At 39.1% G+C, this 22,006-nt stretch overlaps 1 protein-coding gene across 3 annotated transcripts in view; it reads right to left on the bottom strand.

Annotated features, from left to right (window-relative positions):
* The window catches only part of EIF4E (eukaryotic translation initiation factor 4E), a 38,363-nt gene extending 19,781 nt beyond the window's left edge, over nt 1-18,582 (bottom strand). The window contains exons 1-2 of one of the 3 annotated variants that reach the window (XM_070263396.1): nt 18,075-18,582; nt 17,067-17,113 (exon numbers count right to left, since the gene is read on the bottom strand). In XM_070263396.1, coding sequence (XP_070119497.1) covers nt 17,067-17,084 — 18 coding nt within the window. In that variant the 5' untranslated portion in view covers nt 17,085-17,113; nt 18,075-18,582. Of the gene's footprint in view, nt 1-17,066; nt 17,193-17,371; nt 17,982-18,074 lie in introns of those variants that run through there. The other 2 variants (XM_070263395.1, XM_023637674.1) reach the window with 2 other exon arrangements.
* Nucleotides 18,583-22,006: the final 3,424 nt, after the last annotated feature.

Genomic DNA, 22,006 nt, shown 5'->3' with positions numbered 1-22,006 from the left:
TGAGACTTAGGATCACCATGAATAGATACAGGAAGATTGTGATACTTATAGCACCAACTTCACAATTCTCCCTGAAAACCCCATCACAGATGTTCTCATGGATGTTTAAAAATTAATTCCATCAGATAGTTTTTAATTATATAAGACCATCAAAGAAGCAAGTAAATGAAATAAGTTTATCCTATGATCTGTATGGGAAGTAAAAATATTATTTTCCAAAACTGTCATTTTTATGGTTGCTTCCTACAGAGCAAATAGTAAAATAGTTTTAAATTTACATTCACTTTAAAAACAAAATTCTTTACTGCAAAGTCCCACACATCCCTCTACCTACTCTCAGCTTGGTGGTCTCCCCCAGAAGTAAATTTCATTGGAAATTGCATCTTAAATATCCATGTTTTCCACTACGTCTAAGTCTAAAAATTATCCAGACAAAAATTATCCAGGAAAGGCTAATTTAAGATTATGGCTAATCTCAAAGTAATCAAATACATTTTTAAAAATTATTTTATTGAGGTCATATCAGCTTTTTAACACTGTAAAAATTTCAGGTGTGCATTACTATTATTATTTTTGCTGAGGAAGATTCACCTGAGCTAACACTTGTAGCCAATCTTCCTCTTTTTGTATGTGAACTGCTGCCACCATAGCATGCCCGTTAACAGATGAGCAGTGTAGGTCTGCACCCAGGAACCAAACCTGGGCTACTGAACTGGAGTGCACCAAACTTAACAGCTAGGCCACTGGGGGTGGCCCTCAGGTGTTACTACGTATCGGTTTCCATGTTCACCATCAACAGTGTAGTTTTTATCCATCACCATACATAAGTGCCTCTTTACCCCTTTCACCCTACCCCCATACCCTTCCCTTCTGGTAACCACTAATGTGCTCTCCCTATCCAAGTGTTTGTTCATCTTCCCCATCAGTGAACTCATACGATATTTGTCTTTCTCTGTCTGACTTATTTTGTTTAGCATAATACCCTCAAGGTCCATCCATGCTGTTGCAAATTGCATGATTTTGTCTTTTTTATGGCTGAGTAGTTTTCCATTCTATATATACACATCTTCTTCATCCCTTCATCCACTGATGGGCACTTGGGTTGTTTGTCTTGCTATTGTGAATAATGCTGCGATGAACATAGGGGTGTATAAATCTCTCTGAATTGTTAATTTCAAGTTCTTTGGATAAATACCCTGAAGTGGAATAGCTGGATCATATGGTAGTTCTATTTTTAATTTTTTGAGAAATCTCCATACTGTTTTTCATAGTGGCTGCACCAGTTTGCATTCCCACCAGCAGAGGTACGAGGGTTCCCTTTTCTCCACATCCTCCTCAACATTTCTTATTTCTTGTCTTGATAACTACAGCCATTCTGACAAGCGTAAGGTGATATCTCATTGCAGTTTTGATTTGCATTTCCCTAATAATTGGTGACGTTGAACATGCCTGTCCATCATCTGTACATCTTCTTTGGAAAAATGTCTGTTCATGTCCTCTGCCCATTTTTTGATCAGGTTATTTGCTGCTTCTGTTGTTGAGTTGTGAGTTCTTTATATATTTTGGAGGTTAACCCCTTGCCAGATACATGATTTGCAAATATTTTCTCCCAGTTGGTGGGTTGTTTTTTCATTTTGTTCATGGTTTCCTTTGCCTTGCAGAAGGCTTTTAGTCTGATGGAATCCCATTTTTCTATTGTTTCTTTTGTTTCCCTTGCCTGAGAAGACAAAGTATTTGAAAGATCCTTCTAAGACTGATGTCAAAGAGTGTACTGCTTATGTTTTCTTCTAGGAGTTTTAAGGTTTCAGGTCTGACATTCAATTACCATATTTTTGTGTATGGTATAAGATAATGGTCTACTTTCATTCTTTTGTACTTGGTTGTCCCATTTTCCCAACACTATTTATTAAAAAGACTTTCCTTTCTCCATTAGATGTTCTTGGCTCCTTTGTTGAACATTAGCTGTCCATAGATGTGTGGTTTTATTTCTGGGTTTTCAATTCTGTTCCATTGATCTGTGTCTGTTTTTTCTGCCAGTGCCATGCTGTTTTGATTACTATAGGTTTGTAGTATATTTCAAAATCAGGGAGTGTGATACCTCCAGCTTTGTTCTTTTTTCTCAGGATTGCTTTGGCTATTTGGGGTCTTTTGTTGTTTCATATAAGTTTTAGGATTCTTTGTTCTATTTCTACAAAGGATGTCATTGGGATTCTGACTGGAATTGCACTAACTCTGTAGACTGCTTTAGGTAATAAGGACATATTAACTATGCTTATTCTTTCAATTCCCAAGCATGGAATATCTTTCCACTTCTTTATGTCTTCTTCAATTTCTCAAACTAATTAGATACATTTAACCTAAAAGACAATCTGCACTTGAAAAGCCATGTATAATACACTTCAGGTGGGAAGAATGGAGAGTGCGAAGCCATGAGATGACGCAGTTTATTTAGAAGATGGTAAGGAACCAGTGAGACTGAAAGAGGGTTCAGAAACCAAAGACAGACCTAGAACGGTAGGCAGGAATGAGATTGTGCAAGGCCTCAAAGGTCAGGCTAAAAGTGTACCTTTCACCTTTAAGCAATGAAAGCCATTAACTGACAGGTCAAAGGGATTAAATAAAGATGACAACTAAGTAAAAAAGTCAGCCAGTTTTAGCACAAAAGATTAAACCTGGCTTTGGATTTGCTGAGCTTATGAGATCCAAGTAAAAATGTACAACATTATAAGTTAGTGATCCCAGGGTTCAGGAGCTGTTGCAGCAACAGAAGACAGCTGAAGGAGAACAAAAAAAGTCAAGCAAGGGTAGGACAAGTCTAACAATCGGGGGGCCAATCCTACTCATATTATAAAAACCAGATATTTCCCAGATCTAGCATCACTGCTGTGGGGTTTTCTCTAATCTGACTGAAGTTTAGTCTTTCTTCTCACCATGTTCAAATCTATGCTATTTAAATTCCAAAACCAAGGTGTGTTTCTCCATGGTTATGAACATTCAAGATTTCTCATCAAGCTTCAACCAAAACACATCTACAAACTCTCTCTTCTAGAAATAATAATGAGCCTTCCTCTCAGAACACCCAATTTGTGTCCTCCATTACTTCACTGAACATATTTAACCCTAAGAATTTCTAGGATTTTTTTTCCAGGTTAGGACATCACCTAAGCCTTAATTTGAAGTATGCAAAGATCAACAGTTCCCCCGGCACAAGTAACAGTTTGAAGCAATAACTCAAAATGGAGTCCAGACTTCCGCTGGTTATAGTCTACTGCCGGGTTAAGTGTAGAAATGGGAAGTTAACATTTAGAAAACTTTACAGCAATTTGACAGTATTTTTATGTCAATAAAAATACGTGTGGCTGCGGATTTTGCAGGTCTTCTTCCTTGTCTATTTAAATAAAGAACCAAAATGGCGACCTTCGTGCCCTAAACTAAAAATCTGAAGTAGGAAAACAACATATGAAGATCTGGCAAAATATAAACCTTTTAAATATAAAGCACTTCTCAAATGCAGAAGTTTTTTTCATGTAAAGGACTGTGAGGCCCTATATATCAATTTTGATTCAACAAACAGTACTTTTTCACATTCTTTTCAACTAATGTAAAGTGACATCTAAACAACAAAAAATAGTGGAAGCTGAGATATAGAGGGGAACAACTGTGATGATCTGTACAAGTTGCGATGTGTCTGAAAATACTGCAAAACTTAATAGCTATTCAATCTATTTAAATACTATTTACTTACTTGACTAAAACTAATGACTAGTACTAGGACTCTTAAGTGAACAGAGTTAAGTTTGTTGCGCTATAGCTAAAAATGGACACTTCCGGATAGACAGCAAGCTATACTTAATTATCTTTTACTAAAATAGAAAAATCTCTACAAACAAGCCACACTTGAATTTCTGATCCTCCAGAATAAAGTTTTAAAACTTGGATGTACATATCCTTAAATCTTAACTACTAGAAAGAATTGTAGGCATCTTGTTAGATTTAAATAAACTAATTCTTCAGGTAGCACTAAATCCTGTCAACTAAATTACTGCGCATCTTACCTAGCTTAGGACAAGATTACAAATCCGGAAAGGAAAATGTGATGATAGAGACATAAGAAATAACAAACAGATCCCCAACATTCTCTTTCATCTTTAGATGAAGATGGTATTTAAGGTGTGGCTTCTGCCATTTTGGCAAATTACTCAGTTTTCCTGGGTCTCTCCTGTGTATACATGTTATTAAACTTTGTATGACTTTCTCTTATAAAAAAAAAAATAAGAACATGAGTAATCTAGAATGATAATAAGGCTAACCATAAAATTTAAATGTCAATGCTACTTAAACCAAAGGCCACCAGAAGACTCATATTTAAAGGTAAAAATGGAAAGATTTACATAAGTTGAACATTACACAAAAGTACAAAGTGCTTGAAAACTGTATCAATAACCTTGGGCCAGCCACGATGGCCTAGTGGTTAAGTTCGGCATACTGTGCTTCGGCAGCCCAGGTTCAGTTCCTGGGCACAGACCTACACCATTGTTAGCAGCCATGCTGTTGCACCAGCCCATATACTGAAAAACAGAGGAAGAATGGCACGAATGTTAGCTCAGGGCCAACCTTCACCAGAAAAAAATAAACGTATAAATATATATATATCAATAACACTATAATGACATTAGGACTAGCATTTACACTGCACAAAATTATACGGGTTCCAGTTAAATGGTAATTTCTTTTTTTTTTTTTAAGATTGGCACCTGAGCTAACAACGGTTGCCAATCTTTTTTTTTTTTTTCCTGCTTTATCTCCCCCAAATCCCCCCTGGTACATAGTTGTATATCTTAGTTGCAGGTCCTTCTAGTTGTGGCATGTGGGATGCCGCCTCAATGTGGCCTGACAAGCGGTGCCATGTCCACGCCCAAGATCCAAACCGGTGAAACCCTGGGGCACTGCAGCGGAGCAATCAATCTTAACCACTCAGCCGTGGGGCCGGCCCCTCTATTTTAATTACCTTTCTTTTTAAATTTAAGCAGAGTAGTGACATTTTATGCTTTTTCTTTTTCTTTTGTTTTCTTGGTGAGGAAGATTGGCCCTGAGCCAACAGCTAACATCTGTTGCCAAGCTTCCTCTTTTTTTTCTCCCCAAAGCCCCAGTACATAGCTGTATATCCTAGTTGTAGGTCATTCTAGTTCTTCCACATAGGATGCTGCCACAGCACAGCCTGATGAGCAGTGTGTAGGTCTGCGCCTAGGATCCAAACTGATGAACCCTGGCCACTGAAGCAGAGCATGCAAACTTAAGCACTCCGTCACCTGGGCAGCCCCCTATTTCAATTATTCCTTAAAGCTTTATAATTATAATTTGAAAAGCAAACATTTGAAAGAATTTAACTGCTGCTTTTTATTCCTTTTAAAATTTTGAAAAGCGTAACTAAAGTTTAATGATACTGATTAAATGTTGGTTTAAAAAAATCAGTCTTGGGGCTGGCCTAGTGGCACAGCAGTTAAGTTTGTACATTCCACTTCAGCTGCCTGTGGTTCGCCGGTTCAGATCCCAGGTGCAACCTACGCACTGCTTGTCAAGCCATGCTGTGGCAGGCGTCCCACGTATCAAGTAGAGGAAGATGGGCACAGATGTTAGCTCAGGGCCAGTCTTCCTCAGCAAAAAGAGGAGGATTGGTGGCAGATGTTAGCTCAGGGACAATCTTCCTCAAAAAAATTTTAAAAGTGCTAAAAGAAAAATCAATCTTTACAAGTCACAGTTAAACAAATCAGCAGTTGAATTCCTTCTCAATTCTATGGGTTAGTTTCTTTAAAGTTCTATAATATTAGAAGTTTAAGGTTAAAATTTCTATGTTAACTATAATTTTAATAAGAATTAGATTTGTCCTTTTATACTCCAACTATTTAAATAATCTCTCAAAATAAATCAACCCATATTTCGTTAAAAAACTAGAAAACAAGGTATAGTCACTATTTCAAATGTCCCCCGGTTTACAGAGTAGGTTATATCCTTCCATTCACTGAGCTTAAGTTAATGAATTATCATGCTTACAAATATAAAAAGATTTATATTCTTTAATCCAGTAATTATACTTCTAAGAGATTTCTTCAATGAAACTGTCAGGACACTAATAGTTTTATATATTTTATATTAACAAATAAAAATGGAGACAATATATATACATCAAAAGATACAACCAAGAGGTAACAGATAAATTAAGGTGTTCCTGACTGGGGCACTAAACATGATGTTCGGAAAATTGTTTTAAAACACTAATGTAAACATGAGAGAAAGTAGATTACAGAACTGTATAAACACTGAGCACTTTACTTTTTTGTGGGGGGACTTTATTGTTAAGAAGTCCTAAATAAACTGTCATACATCCAGACAATGGACTATTATTCTAAACTAAAAAGAAATGAGCTATCCAGCCATGAAAAGACATGAAGGAAGCTTAAATGTGTATTAAGAAGTAAAAGATGACAATGTGAACAGGCTACATACTGTGTGACTCCAGCTATTTGACATTCTGGAAAAGGCAAAACTATGGAGGCAGTAAAAAGATCAGTGGTTGCAAGAAGTAAGGAGGGAAGATAAACAAACAGGCAGACAACAGAGGATCTTCAGGCAGTGCAACTACTCTGTATGATACTACAATGGTAAATACATGTCATTACAAACCCACACACAAGCAGCCCTAAGGCCAGTTTGTGGACCCCAGCACAATGTATAGTTCCCCAATCCACCTGCAAAGATTTTGGCATTTTGATTGTTAATAGTGAATTTAAGTACTAAATTCAAGAAAAATTAACATCTTTCCAACATCAAATCTTTTTCAAAAGCAAATTATGATGCTTCAATTATTAAAGTGCTCCATTGTATTTCCTCAGTAGAGTTGTACAGCCTTTATTTATGAATCCTGAAAATTACTTACTAGGTTTATAATTCCTGGGCATTTGAAGGCACTGGCACTAGGATACGTGAGTACTGCACATTACTTGCTAGGTTTATTATTCCTGGCAGTTTTTGCTCAGTTATAGGAAAACTAACACTGTATTCCATAATCAGAATGCAACAATAAGTGACTTTCATATCATAGTAAGTGTTACTTCTTTATTTCTTTCCTATTCAGTAATTCAGTAACTTTAAGATCAAGGGAGAGCTGGGTTAAACACTTAAGGAGTGCCTGGCACATGACAGGCATTCATAAATGTTTTAACAAATGAATGATTCCAATTTGGTTCCCTCTCAAAATCCCACTAAAACTATAGTAAAGAGGTTTAAAAAAAAAAAAATCCCACAACAATGGAGAGAGCAGAGGAAAAAAGAAAGAGCTGGAATGTAGATGGAAAAGTGGTAAGTGATCACTGTACACAGCTAGATCCTGAAGTCTCAGAAGCTGGCAGGAACTTTAGAACTGGGAGTGAAAGAAGCGGGTAAGTTAGAGAATTCAGGGCGAGCAGTTTCTGAAATAACTGGATCCTTCAAGCCCTCATCTGTTCCCCCTAATCCAAGTCACTAGTATTGCTGCCATCCAAGTTCAAAAAGAAAAAGAAAATAAGCAACTTGGAGGAACAGACAGGCAGGGAAAAGAAAATGCCTTTAAAAATATGTACCTCTATATATCCTCAAAAGGATGTTAAGATTTTGCATGCATACAACTACTACAGCAAGCTACAAAAGTGAACATTCAGAAGACTAAAGAGAAACAGAACATCTGGAAATTAAATTATAAGACAGACAAGGTTGGAAAATAAATGAAATTTCCCAGAAAACAAAGCAAAAAAAGAAAATGAGAGCAAGATTTAAATTTTTTAAAAAAAGAGAGAACCAATCCAGGAGATCCAATATCTGAATAACTGTTTCAAAGAGAAAAAAGAGAGGAGGAAAATGACGAATTAATCTGTCAGAAGTGATGGATATGAGTTGTCCTATTAAAAAAGTCCAATGACTACCCAGCACAATGGATGAAAACACTCATACTAAAGCATGTCGTGAAATGGGGACAAGGAAAAGCATCACAAATTTCTGGGGAGTGGGAGGTGAACTGGTCACATAAAAAAAAAGAAGAGGGGCCAGCCCAGGGGCATGGTGGTTAAGTGCCCACATTCTGCTTTAGCAGCCTGGGGTTTGCTGATTCAGATCCCGGGTGTGGACATGGCACTGTTTGGCAAGCCATGCTGTGGTAGGCATCCCACGTATAAAGAAGGGGAAGATGGGCATGGATATTAGCTGAGGGCCAGTCTTCCTCAGTAAAAAAAAAAAAAAAAAAAGCAGAGGATTGGTGGCAGATGTTAGCTGAGCGCTGATTTTCCTCAAAAAAAAAAAAAAAAGAAAAGAAAAGGACTAGCCATCAGAATAATTTCTGACTTATCAACAGTTACAACAGAGGATGACCACAGAACAATGACTTCAAAATTCTGAAGTACACCCAGCCAAATGACAGATATGATGTTGTTTAATATACAAGGTCTCAAAAATCTTTAACTCTCATGTATGTTTTCTGAAAAAAACTACTGGAGATGTTAGCTACCAAAGTGAAACAAGAAACCAAAGAAGAGGGAGACAAGGAAGACAGAAAAGAAGGGAGTACAGAAGTCAGATGAGAGGGAATCAGGAGCACAGTAAAAGGAGATCCAAGGCAGACAGGTGTTCACCAGACGTAAGATCTTGCCCACTGGTTTCCCCAGGAGAGGCTCTAGTAGAAATTCCAGGAAGCCAGAGTCAAACTAGAACCCAGAAACTGTTTTCAGCTTATCTTCTCTTAGGAATGAACCTTCATCTAACAGTAGCAATACCATCCTTTCCTTAGCTGAAAGATACATATACTGGAGATTAAACTCTAAAGAGAATTAGACCGTAAAAATAAGATCAAGGGAATAATTAACACAAAAGTAAGGATAGTGGATGGGGGACGGGCCAAAGAAATACAAATGAGATAATGGAGTATGAAGCTGAGGTAGCAATGATGTCTTAGATGATGGGTACATGGGTCTTGAGTTTGTTACTCTAGAACTTAGGCACATATGTATTTTATATTTTTTCTCTATAAATACATTTCACAACTAGAAACAGGAGAGCCCTGAAAAATAAAATTGTAACCTGATAGCCAACTACAGTCACAGAAATATTTGAACAGTAGAGTTTTTAAATTTTCAATTTGTTGCCAAAAGACTCACCTTACATTTACTACATTATCTCAGGTATGAAATGGTATACATAAAAAGTTATTTATCACAGTACTGAAATAGCAAACGGTTGGAAATAACCTATATGTCGATCAACATAGAAATAATTATGTTTAAAACCAAACCATGTAATATATACCATCACAAAAAAAGCAAAAGCTTTATGTGTTGATATGCAATGCTCTAAAAGACATGCTACAAAGTGAAAAACATAATGTGTCAGAATAGTGTATACAGTTTACATACTTGGCTACCATTTACTTTTTAAAAAGAATATACATCATATTTGCTTGTATATATACAAATTTCCCTAGGAAGATATAAACTGATACTGCTGGTTGCCTCCAGAGGTGATCCACCTGGATGGGATCATCTTGAGGAGGCTTCACTGAATACCCTTTTATCCAAAAATTTGAGTTTTGAACAATGTTAAGTACTGCCTATTCACATACACACTTCTTTTAAAACAGCAAAAAGAAAGGCCAGAGGACAATTTTAGTTCTATACAAGACCAAAAAATTATCTTTGAAAGTCTGAAATATAGAGAGAAGTTTTTCTAAGATAAAATTAAACTTATCCGGGGGCGGGCCCGGTGGCGCAGCGGTTAAGTTCCCATGTTCCACTTCTTGGTGGCCCGGGGTTCACTGGTTCAGATCCCGGGTGTGGATAGGGCATGGCTTGGCAAAAGCCATGATGTGGTAGGCATCCCACATATAAAAAATAGGGGAAGATGGGCATGGATGTTAGCTCAGGGCCAGTCTTCCTCAGCAGAAAGAGGAGGACTGGCAGTAGTTAGCTCAGGGCCAATCTTCTCAAAAAAAAAAATTTAAACTTATCCAACCAAACTGGTCATATCCAGTTGTATCTTACAAAGTTAAGCCATATACAATATGCATATATGTTTGTATACATCAGAATATGTTTAGATTCTAGAGTTATACTGTCCAGTTTGGATAGTCACCAGCTACATACGGAATTAAATTTCAAGCAATTAAAATTACATGTAAATTAATTAAAATTAAAGTTTTAAATTTATCTCCTTGATGGGACTAGACACATTTCAAGTGCTCAATAGTCATGTATGGCTGGTGGCTACCATATTGGACAGTACAAATACAGAACATTTTCATCATCACAGAAAGTTCTCCTGGACAGCCTTTTCCTAGAAGAATCCTCAAAAACTGGTTAACAGTGGATGCTTTGGAGAAAGGAACTAGGTAGCTGGAGAAGATAAGTTTTTCACACTAATAAGCTAGGACTTAGCCTGTACGAGGCAGCATCCTTAATATTTCCTGTTAACTCACTTAATCCTTACTGTATTTCAATGTAATTGATTTCCTTTGTAATCCTAATTATTTTATTTAATGCATTTAAAAGTATTATTCTGAGAATGGGGCCATAAGCTTCACCAGATTGCTAAAGGGATGGATTTGAATTTTGGACCATGAGCATGGATTACGAATTCAAGAAAAGTTATTAAAAAATGAATAAAAGCTAAAAACCATTATCTATAAACCAAAATCTAAGTGATTTTACAATGCTAAACATTATAAAAAAATTGTGTACAAGTTCAAATGAAAAAAAAAGGTATCACCCCTAATCCTACCATGCCACCACCCATAAATCATCCAGTATATCCTTTCAGAGATATAATTTTATATCTATGTCTAATGATGACCTATGCATCAATTTCACTCTTAAGGTAGGAGTTTTACTGAAAGTAAAGAGTTGGACTTTTTAGTTTGGGTTGAATTTTAGTTTCTTTTTTTGAACAGAATAGTAACAAAACATGAGGCCAGGACCTGGGTTTGAGTTCTAGCTCTCTCACTTAGAAACTAGTAACCTTGGTAGAAATTTGAAAATCACTTGACATAGGATTTCTCACCTATAAAAAGTATCCCAAATATTGAAGATTAGGGAAAAAAACTACAAGAAAAAGATGTACATTTTATCTTTGCATTAAAATACCAAATTTTCTTGCCTTAATACTTGAAATTATCATCACACTTTGTGGTAGCATAGGCTGTTGCCCTAAGATGACCATGTAAAACTCAAGAATTTTTTATAGTAATACTATTATTAGTTCACATTAAGTATTAAAATCTTACTGACTGCCGCTGAAATAAGCAGAGCACAGAAAGACTGTAATAATTCTGTACAGCATTCTGTAATAACAAGTTTAAAATATACAACTAAAAACACGCAAATGGACATTTTAGCCTTTAGGATTACTATAAAGCTATGAGTTTCAGAGAAATCTTACAGTCTTATTACTACTTTCCCCAAACAATTTAGTTTTTAAGATTAGCAACATATTATAACTGAAACTTCTTCAAAGCAACTATTTAACTCTTTGCCAGACCTTTTACCAAGATTCCTAAAAGTACAAAGGTAATTGAGAGTAAATTCCATATCTGCAAATTTTTTAAAATTTACTACACTGTTTTCACTAGAAAATATTTTAACTGGCAAATGGTTTGAATTGACATGGTCCAGAAATCAAAGGAAAAGGGGGAGAAGAGAAGCGACCATTTGCTTTCTTTAGAAATCTACCCACAAAGTTTTGGATCAGTTACTAAAATACGGTATATTTTATATAACTACTTGTTCCGTACTTGTTATCTAACTACTTGTATCATATAACTACTTGTTCAGTCCTCAGATTCAGACATTAAGGTTATCTTTTCTTATGATTCTGTACTTCGGTTATCAAACACCGTAGAAAAACAGAGCCGAGAAACACACGTCCACACATTTTCTTTGACAGCTGAAGGAAAACATCTATTAAGTTTATCAAATTAATCTTCCCAAGTCACACAAGGAAAGCACATTACATGTGGACTGAAAAGACAGTGTCATGGTTAAGAACATGTACTCTGGAACTTGGCTACTTTAGCTTGAACTCCACCCCACCACTTATTAGCTGTGAGATCTTGGGCAAGTTTGTCACACAAAGTTACTTAACCTCTTTGTGCCTTGGTTTCCTCATCTGTGAAACAAGAATGAAACCTACCTCACAGGGCTGCAATGAGGATTAAGTCAATTAATATACATAAAGCACTTAGTGTGGTGTATAACACAGAATAAGTGCTATATGTTAGCTATTATTAAGAAATAAAGATCTGCCTACATTACAAATTGCTGTTACCAACAGGTTGTGGTTAAAAGGTCATTTTTATTGAGCCAGTTGCTTAGAACTCTCAATCTGTATCCCTGGAAATCCAATGCTGGTTAGAGTTGTCACAATTCCTCAGAAACTTACTGAACACAGCGTGACTAAACTACAGCTTCCCACTATTTCTATGGAATAATGTATCAAAAGTTCCAACTGGGAAAAAACCTTATTTTTCCGACAACATTCTCAGGTTCTAGAAGTGACTAGAAATGACTACTCAGTAGCTAACAAATTGACTTTTCTCTTTCTTCATCAGACACCAATAGGAACTTCTAAACGAGCACTAGTGATTTTGACAGTAGGCAGAGCATCGAGAAGAGTAGCTGAGGGTTGTGGATCACAAAAAGCCAAGGACTGATAATCACAAGACAGCTGTGTGAACTTCCGAGCAGAGAGAGGAAAAGGTGGACACGTGTGTGCATGGATACACCTGCACGCAACACATTCATGGGGGATTAACTTTGTCTAGCTCTTCATAACTGACAAACTGTCACTTATTTCCATTATGACAACTAAAAATCAAAATCACTGTAGGATATATTCTTAATTTCCATTTTTCAGCTAGACTTAGAAATTTCAGTCTTCAGGGTCACACAGATATTAAAATTACACCATAATCCATGCTTACGTCCCCATCTCAAAAAAGTCTCTATGACAAAAATGGGGCAACTCACAGGTACCAGAGGATAAGGTAATTTCCAGTATCAGAGAGAAAGCCAAGCCGAAATTATCATTGCTAGAACAACTATGTCACAGGTTCCTTGTTACGTCCAGGCCTACTGGTACTTCTACTATATTCTTAACCTTATATAAATCGAATAGAATATTTTACAAAAAAAATTTTTTTCCTAAAATTTTCTATCCAAATTGGATTAAGCTTACGTAATTCCTTTTACATTTTATTCTCTGCAACTTCAATGTACAAACTTTGTCTGTTTCTAAATGAGATTTCTCTAAGTCAAATAATTATGCATAATATTAATTCAAAGCATACAATTAAGTGAAATTTGGAATATAAACACCCGTACCTAATTCATTTGGTTTACGAATGAACTCTGATATACTGGGTTCTTTCATTAAAGCAAAAACACACATATTAATTTGCAAGGTCTGCTTGTTAGTCAACAATCTTTACTTAACAAAAAACACTGAATTCTATAATAACATACTTGTCAATATGTATTTAAGCCTTATTTACTTTTAGTAAATAAACTCTTTACAATCTAAGGCATGTTTCTAAAGGATAAAAAAGGAAACATTAGATCAGCTGACCAAGCTGATTCCACTTACAAAATTAACTTTTAATTTATTAAAAAAATCCACAAGATACAATGTAAAAACAAGTAAAATTATACATCTTCAGTTTAACTAAAGGAACCAAAATTAATCTCTTACCTGGAAAAGAACTGCAAGTCAAAAAACAGCCCAATAATAAAGAACGTAGAATGAAGACACAGCTACGAAGAAACAAGACCCACTGAAGGCAAATGGCCTGGGGAAAGTGCTCTATCTTCATCAACTAACATTAACTCTAACTTGACCTAGCCACAACTCAAATGCCGAGAGAATAACAGGAGAGTACTGTTTATCCCAATGTTCAAAGTTTTGCCATATTACCTGTAAAGACGTAAAATGCTTCCTTTAATTTGTCCTGTCAAGCTTCTCAACAAATTTAGTATTTGTAAGCCACATCTTAATGTAACTAAACTCATACACACACACTTGAGAAAAATCACACAATAATATCAAACTGAAAACGACTGATATTTTATGTAATTTTCATAGATTAAAAATTCCCCATGGGCCAGTCAGGGCTAAGTGGTTAAGTTCGTGCGCTCTGCTTCGGCAGTCCAGGGTTTCGCCGGTTCAAATCCTGGGCGCGGACATGGCATCGCTGATCAGGCCATGATGAGGTGGCGTCCCACATGCCACAAGCAGAAGGACCCACAACTAAAAATATACAGCTATGTACCAGGGGGGGTTGGGGAGAAGAAAGAAAAATACAAATCTTAAAAAAAAAAAATCTCGGCGCAGCAGTTAAGTGCGCACTTTCTGCTTCAGAGGCCCGGGGTTTGCTGGTTCAGATCCCAGGTGGGGACACGGCACTGCTTGTCAAGCCATGCTGTGGTAGGCGTCCCACATATAAAGTAGAGGAAGACGGGCACGATGTTAGCTCAGAGCCAGTCTTCCTCAGCAAAAAGAGGAGGATTGGCAGATGTTAGCTGAGGGCTAATCTTCCTCAAAAAAAAAAAATTTAAAATTGTCAAAAAGAATCTAAATTACTAACTTGTGGACAAGGCTGCATTAAAAATTTGCATTTTCACTAAAAATAAACACTCCAATACTATTTTACATACATTCTCAAACTACTACAGTTTAATCTGGCGTTCCATGTTCACACACTTTAGGTTTTTAAGTTTCCTACTCCCCAAGTTTAAATGCAGTCTCCAAACCTCTGGGTCAGCACTAGAACAAATTCTACACTGTATCAGTGACCACATCAATGGGAATTAAGCTCTTTAAGAACCACTTCTTGCATAACTTTGTATCCTAAGGAACGCTTGGTTAAACTCCTAAACATCAGGGGCTATAAATATTTACCAACTCAAACTAATCCTTCAACTCTCTGTAGTTCTGTGTTGTTGAAACAAAACTGCACAGCTTTGCAAAATCCAAAGGACCTAAATGTCACTGAAACTTCACAGAGTACATTACTGTTTTACGAATTCAGGTCGGAGCCTTGCCCCATTACCAGCTGCAATGCTTTTTAGTGACACTGGTACAGAGGGTAGGAGAGCAGATCCAGTCAAGTGGACAACACCCTAACAGGGTTTTGAGTTAAAATTTTACATATTTATCCTACGTCTTTATCTATGTAACATTAATGTTCTCAAGTCAGTTAATTGCACCAGCAACTTAAGAGAGAGTTTTGCAGTCAACCTAATTTATAGGAACATAAATAAAAACTGGTACCGATAAAAGAACAAGTAACCAAGTAGAAAAGCTGCCTTAAATGCTGACAACAAGGTAAGCATAGTTTACATCAATGTAACGAAAAATAACTTTTTTGTATTCTGTAGGCCTTTCCATGACTACTTTCTGAAACAGTACAAAAGTCTTTAAAAAGCCAAAGCAAGGGGCTAAGTGGTTAAGTCCGTGCGCTCGGCTTCGGCGGCCTAGGGTTTTGCCGATTCCGGATCCTGGGCGCAGACAAGGCACCGCTGGTCAAGCCATGCTGAGGCGGCGTCCCACATGCCGCAACTAGAAGGACCCGCAACTAGAATACACTACTACGTACTGGGGGCTTTGGGGAGAAAAAAAAGCAGGAAAAAAAAAGTCAAAGCAAACTGGTAAGCAAGCCATTATCAAAGTCAGAAACTACCACTACAGATACACAAAATATCGGGGAACCAGGGTCTAGAACCGGTTCCAGAATGTCAAAGGTTCTCTGGTTATTAATACAGTCCATTATGCCTCTAATACAATGTCACTTAGATGTGACATTCCTAAAACGGCAACACAGGCCTAGAAGTTTCAGTGCCGGTGCTGGCAAACTCAAACTATGACAAAGATACTCTCTCCCTTGGGCGGTTAACTACCAACTTTCTGCTCCAGGATCAGCTTGTTTCAACTAAGTTTAAGACAGAGCCTAAACTGAGGACAGCAGATAGAAGAGAGAAAGAGAAAATAATCCAAGGGAAGATTAATTTTAAAAGTGAAGTTCCTGTTTCCAGTAAACCGTGCCTTAGATGTCTTTCAGACGATAAAGACTCGGAAGAACAGCTGGATGGCGACCCGTCCGCATCCTGAGGCGTGCGCACTGCGCGGAAAGGATGAATGAATGGAGGCGGCGCGGGTGAGACGCAGCAGGTCCGGCCGGCAACCAGACCCGCGGCAGCGATCAGTAGGCCTCGCTCCTCCCCCTTCCCTCCTCCATGACAGCCCAGTCTCCAGCATGGAGGGGCGAGGACAATGTGATCCCCCTGCTCACCACCACCACCACCCTGCATCCTACTCAGGAAGCTTCACCGCGTGACACGCGGCTCTCCTCCCTACCCCAAACCTCCCTCGCCTCGCGGGCGGCTGGAGTACCATGCGCTCGCCCCTCAGCTCCCCCGGCGAGGTCGAAGCTCCGCGCGTGCCGCGACGCCGCTCCCGCCCAGCCCACCCTCCGGCGACGCGCGCCACCCGCTCCCTGCACGCCGGTCTGACGAAGACCCGCGCGCGCCCCACGCCCGAGCCGCCGGGCTGGAGCGCGGGCGGGAAGGAGGGCTGGGCAGCCGGGGGCTCCCTCCTGCACCTCCTTCCAGGCCGGCTCGCCACCCACCCTCCCTGCGGATCCCGGCGCCCGCTCGGAGCCGACCCTGCGCCCTGGCGTCCCGAAGGCGCAGTCCCCGCACACCGAGCCCGGGGCCCCGGGCCCCGCCACCCCGGGAGACACCCCGCGGCCGGCGGGAGGCCGCGCCGCCCCTCCCCCACGTCTCCCCCCAGCGCCCAGCCCCGCCAGAACGTGTGCGCTCCACGCCGCGCCGCCAGCCTCCGGGGCGCCCCCGGTCGCCGCGGGGAGGTCAGGCCCAAGAAGAGGGGGAGGGGGCGGCAAGGGGCAGTGTGCGCGCCAGGAACGCCGTCCCGCGGGGTCCCCCAGCCCGAAGGGAGCCGGAGCGCGGGGGCCGGTGGGGGTGGGGGCCGAAGGCAGTACTCACCGGTTCCACAGTCGCCATCTTAGATCGATCTGATCGCACAACCGCTCCTGAAGGGGGGGGTGAGAGGAAAAAAATGAGATTCAAACCGGATTGGCCGGCTGCTGTCCACGTGACGGACGTGTCCGTTTGGCCCTGGCGGCGCCTGCGCAAGACTGCGGCTGCGTGAGTGACGAGAGGCTTCTGGGAAGTGGAGTCTCTCTCTCTCTCTTTTTTTTTCCAGGGCAAAGAAGTTAAAAAAAAAAAAAAAAGGCCAGGTCACGTGGCTGATGGGTAGGGTGCGCGGTTCCCGGCGCGGCGACGCTCACGTGCTGCAGGGTGGTTTTCAGTCCTCTGCGCTTCCACCTGGGTAGCTGCTGTCGCACTTACTGCCAGGCATGCCTATTGTGCCCTTTGTCGCCCTGGCCTCCCATCTTCCCCGGAAGGTTGGGTCCTGCAGGCTCAGCACGCACAGTAAGGCTTCATTTGCTTAGTTGCGGTCCCAGGACAAGTTTGGCTGTGTGTTTATTTAATTTTCTTTTGACTTCGCACCATTTTCTCTTAGTTTCAGAAGGAGGCGGCGATGGAGAGTCGTCGTTTAAGCGGTCGGCCCTCCCCCGTCCCCGGCTCCGCTAGCGCCGGCGGTCGCTGGTTGCCATCGCTGCGAAACGGGATGGCGGAACCGCCCACAGGACCCACTTGCCACAGGCTGGGGGAGGGGGAGTGCACCCGACTGCCTTTCCAGTCCCAGATCCTGAGATGAAGACCTCGGGGCGTGGAAGTAAAATTGCTTGGAAGTTCTGTGCTCTCGGTGCCACTATTCTGCTTTAACGTGAACGGAAACAGCCTAAGTCCAGGTGCCAGCCAGGGAGGCCACTCCGGGCCCCGCTGACTAAGCCCTGGACTGACCGTCAGGAGTCGTTAGGCCGGGTCAACTGTGACTCGGGACGTTGACTCATTCTCCCTAGGCGAGTGACTTAAGCATTCAGTGTCTCAGCTTTCTCATTTATGAAGCGCTCATGATACACTTACCTCACAAGGGTGTGCTGTGGTAATGGTTGCATCCGGCTTTGACAATGCATCGGACTCTATAAATGCTTTATAATAAGCAACCTGGTGCCTTCCTAAGGATCAGCTGCTTCCCCTGATGTTTTTTCAAACGATGTTTAAATTTTTCTTTTGTTTACTTTGTTACAATTATGATGTACACCAACGCAATTTTAAAGTTTCAAGACAATTTTTTTCTTTATAACTGTAGGTACCCTCAGCAGAAGCTTTAATGTTCACGAAAATATTGTTATATTCACCACAATCATTGGCAATTAGAAATTTATCCCCACACTGGCATCCTACATTTCCTTTCCCTCTAAGACAGTGTTATCTTTTCTCAAGACAGTGTTATGCTGCACAGTGTGGTTGTTAAGACAACAAATAGAGATAAATCTGGTAGAATACTACTATAAGGTTCTAATGAGGGAGACATTAGACCACTACTATTTTCCATGTTTCTTAAGAATGTTAACACCAGAAAAATCAGTATAAGCAGAGTGCCTGTGCCTGCCTGCTTATAGTGTTGCTGATGTCCAGAGCTGTGTCATACCTATTGTTGAGTACATAATGGTGGCTTGAGTTGACTAACATCACTGAAGCTGTATAAGAACTCAAAACCATGGCCTGTTCCTATGTTGTGGTTTACCTGGGTATCAGAGGTGATTAATGAAAGCTTTTGTCCAGTCAGCTTAGCTCTAGTAGGTTTAAAGTAGATGGAATTAAAACGAACATAGACAGATAAATGGATTTCTACTTCCAGAGACTATCTGTTGCTTAGACTACCCAAAGTAGCTACAGTTGATCTCAGTGGTATTTCCTGTTGGTTAAAAGTAGTATCTGGTTATCTTCTTGGAGGTGATAGCGTAGATGTACTCTTTTCAGGATGCTGCTAGATAACACAGCAAAGAATTAAGGAGATTTCGCTCCCCATATAGGACTGAAAGCCAGTGATGTTCTTAAAACTTTTTTTAATGATAGCCTCCATTTTATTAACTTTTCTCTTGATCAAAAAACTCCCCACTTTTGTCAGCCATACTAGTACTTCTACAATACTTATGTATGTTCCTATGCCTTATAGCTTGATTTCTTTCCATTTTGCATAGACTTTGTTGCATGTGTTTTATGGCACGTTCATGTGTTTGCCTAATATCACTATTAGATTCTACTTTGTCAAAGATTTGGTGATTAGATTTTTATGTGTGTATGTGGTTGTTTTGTTTTTGCTAATCTGAAATATACAGAGCAGAAATTTTATACTTTATTAATCCAGAAAAAATTACATTGTTACCTTGCTACCACATTCCTGCTTATTCTTAAAGAAAGGGTAATAAAAAGATACATGAAATGGGATATAGTATTAAAATACTATTCTACTTGATCCAGTTATCTGGTTAATACATAACTAATGGCCCAGCATAGCATCATTATTTATAAGCCTGGAATGATTTGTCATCATTTAGTATCTGTAGATAGTCCTGATCTTTTCTCTATGTAACATATTCCTCGAGCTGGTATATTACTAGTCTTTATAGATTTAACTGATGGTAAAACACTTTAATTTGATGGAACACCAGTTGTTTTTATCATGTATTTACCTCTTTGTTACTGGAATTATTTTAGGATTTCTAGATAAGCAGTCATTGTTTTGCTGGGAATTGTTCAAGTATGGTTCAAACTGATCACATCTGTACAATCAATCCCTCAAAAATAGCACTGCTGCCCTGTCTAGGACTTTAAAAACAGCCATGGAATTTTAGACATCCTGTTCAGATTAGATGCCTTTCTTAGTCTCTGATCAGTACAAAGTCACCATTTTTCTTATAATGAGTAGGTTTGAGAAAAAGATATGAGAGATTGCCTGATAAAGTAAATGATCTTTAGTATTGCAATTGTTGAGTATTAACTTAGATATAAACTAAACCAACCTCTAACCAACACCAACATTAGTTTTTGTTTTTAAACCTATTCACTCTCTTTTTAAACTTGGTCATACTTTACTTTATGCTCTACTTTTTAAAATTGTTATTATCACTTTCTACACTGATGTTCCTTTAGCAAAGACCTAAGACGATGACTTCTAACAGGATAAATACGGGCCGGCCCAGTGGTGCAGAGGTTAAGTTCGCACGTTCCGCTTTGGCTGCCCGGGGTTCTCTGGTTTGGATCCCAGGTGCGGACATGGCACCACTCAGCAAGCCATGCTGTGGTAGGCGTCCCACATATAAAGTAGAGGAACATGGGCATGGATCTTAGCTCAGGGCCAGTCTTCCTCAGCAAAAAGAGGAGGATTGGCAGCAGATGGTAGCTCAGAGCTAATCTTCCTCAAAAAAAAATTTTTTTAAATAATAAATAAATAAGTAAAATTTAACAGGATAAATAATCTTTTCAATTACAATTGTATAGTTCAGTATTTAAGAACATGAGCTCCGATGTCAAATTATCTTGGTTCATAATCCCAATTCTACTGTTTACTGTGTCACCTTACACAGATTAGTCTCTTTGTGCCTCACTTTTGTTGTGAGTTAGGTGGCCATAATAATAGTACTTATTATGTATAACTGGTTAGTGTGAGAAATAAATGAGTTAATCCATGTAACATGCTTCAGTAGTTTTTAGAACATGGAAAGCACTCAATGTTAACTATAATTACCATGACATAATATTATATTGACATAAATTTCTACTTTTTAGTGTAGTATAATATGCTTAAGAATTCTTTTATGCATAGAACCAACCATAGCCTTTATCTTTAAAGATATTCCAGGCCTTCAAAGTCAACTAACATTTATTGATTTCCTATAACATGCCAAGTAGTTTTCATATTGATTACTTCATTTGACCTTTGTAACACTTAAGTGAATTATACATTATCCCCATTTTATAGATAAAGAAACAGACTCAGTAAAGTTAGGGGATGTATGCAAGTCCACACAGCCAATGGTGACCTGGAATTCAAACCCAATTTTCTTGACTCAAAGATTCTTCCCTCCAAATCATGGCTGCTTTCCTCTCATAGGTTCTTCCAAGTGCCTTTTTCTCTTCAAAGGACTTCTGATACTAAGTTCATTTATAGAACTGACAAACCATCCAAGAAGTGTTGAGTTAGTAATGGGAAATGTGAATTGCTGAAGGATATTTAAAGGACATGGGAAGCCCAGGCACTTCCTTCCTGGACTGTAAAATCGGCTTGGCATCCTAAGTCATAGGAATATAAATAGTTCGGTACCCATATAAAGAAGTGTGACTAAGGACCAAAAGGATGCAGCTAACAAGCACTCATTCACGTAATGAATGAGGCAGTCACAGAGTTCCTTCCCTTGTTTCATTCACTTCTCTGTTGCAATGCTGTCTCCTGAGGGAAGGCTCCCTTGACCACCCTGTCAAAATTAGCGTGCCCACTATTCTTTATCCCCTTACCCTGCTTTATTTTTCTTCAGACCACTTCATAATCCTAGCTCTAAACCCAATATTATATTAAACATTTAATTAATTGTTGACTGTCTCCACTAGTAAAATACTAGCTTCTTGATAGGTAGGTAGATTGCTAACAAACATTTGGGAAAACCCCAAATCTAATTTTAGAAACTACACAATAACTCTAGCCTTAGGACCAATAATATAGGTAATAGGAAAATTACTATATGACAGGCGCAATGTTAAGCAGTTTACATGCATTGATAATACCTCATTTTATCTTCAAAACAACCTTCTGAGATAGATAAGGAGCCTGAGGTTGAATAACTTTCCCCAAGAATGCAGTTTCTGTTTTCAGGGCTCTTAACCACTATGTAATATTGACTACATTGTAATTGGATTGCCTAATAAGAAAGATCATTGTCTGAAATCATGAGAAAGAAATAATCTACAAAGAGTATGTGAAAAATTCATCTAAGTAGTATGTTGGGCCAACAATA

Source organism: Equus caballus, chromosome 3 (assembly GCF_041296265.1).
Source record: "Equus caballus isolate H_3958 breed thoroughbred chromosome 3, TB-T2T, whole genome shotgun sequence".
NCBI lineage: Eukaryota > Metazoa > Chordata > Mammalia > Perissodactyla > Equidae > Equus > Equus caballus.
Note: the sequence above shows the minus strand (reverse complement) of the source record. Positions and strands in the feature narration are given on the sequence as shown.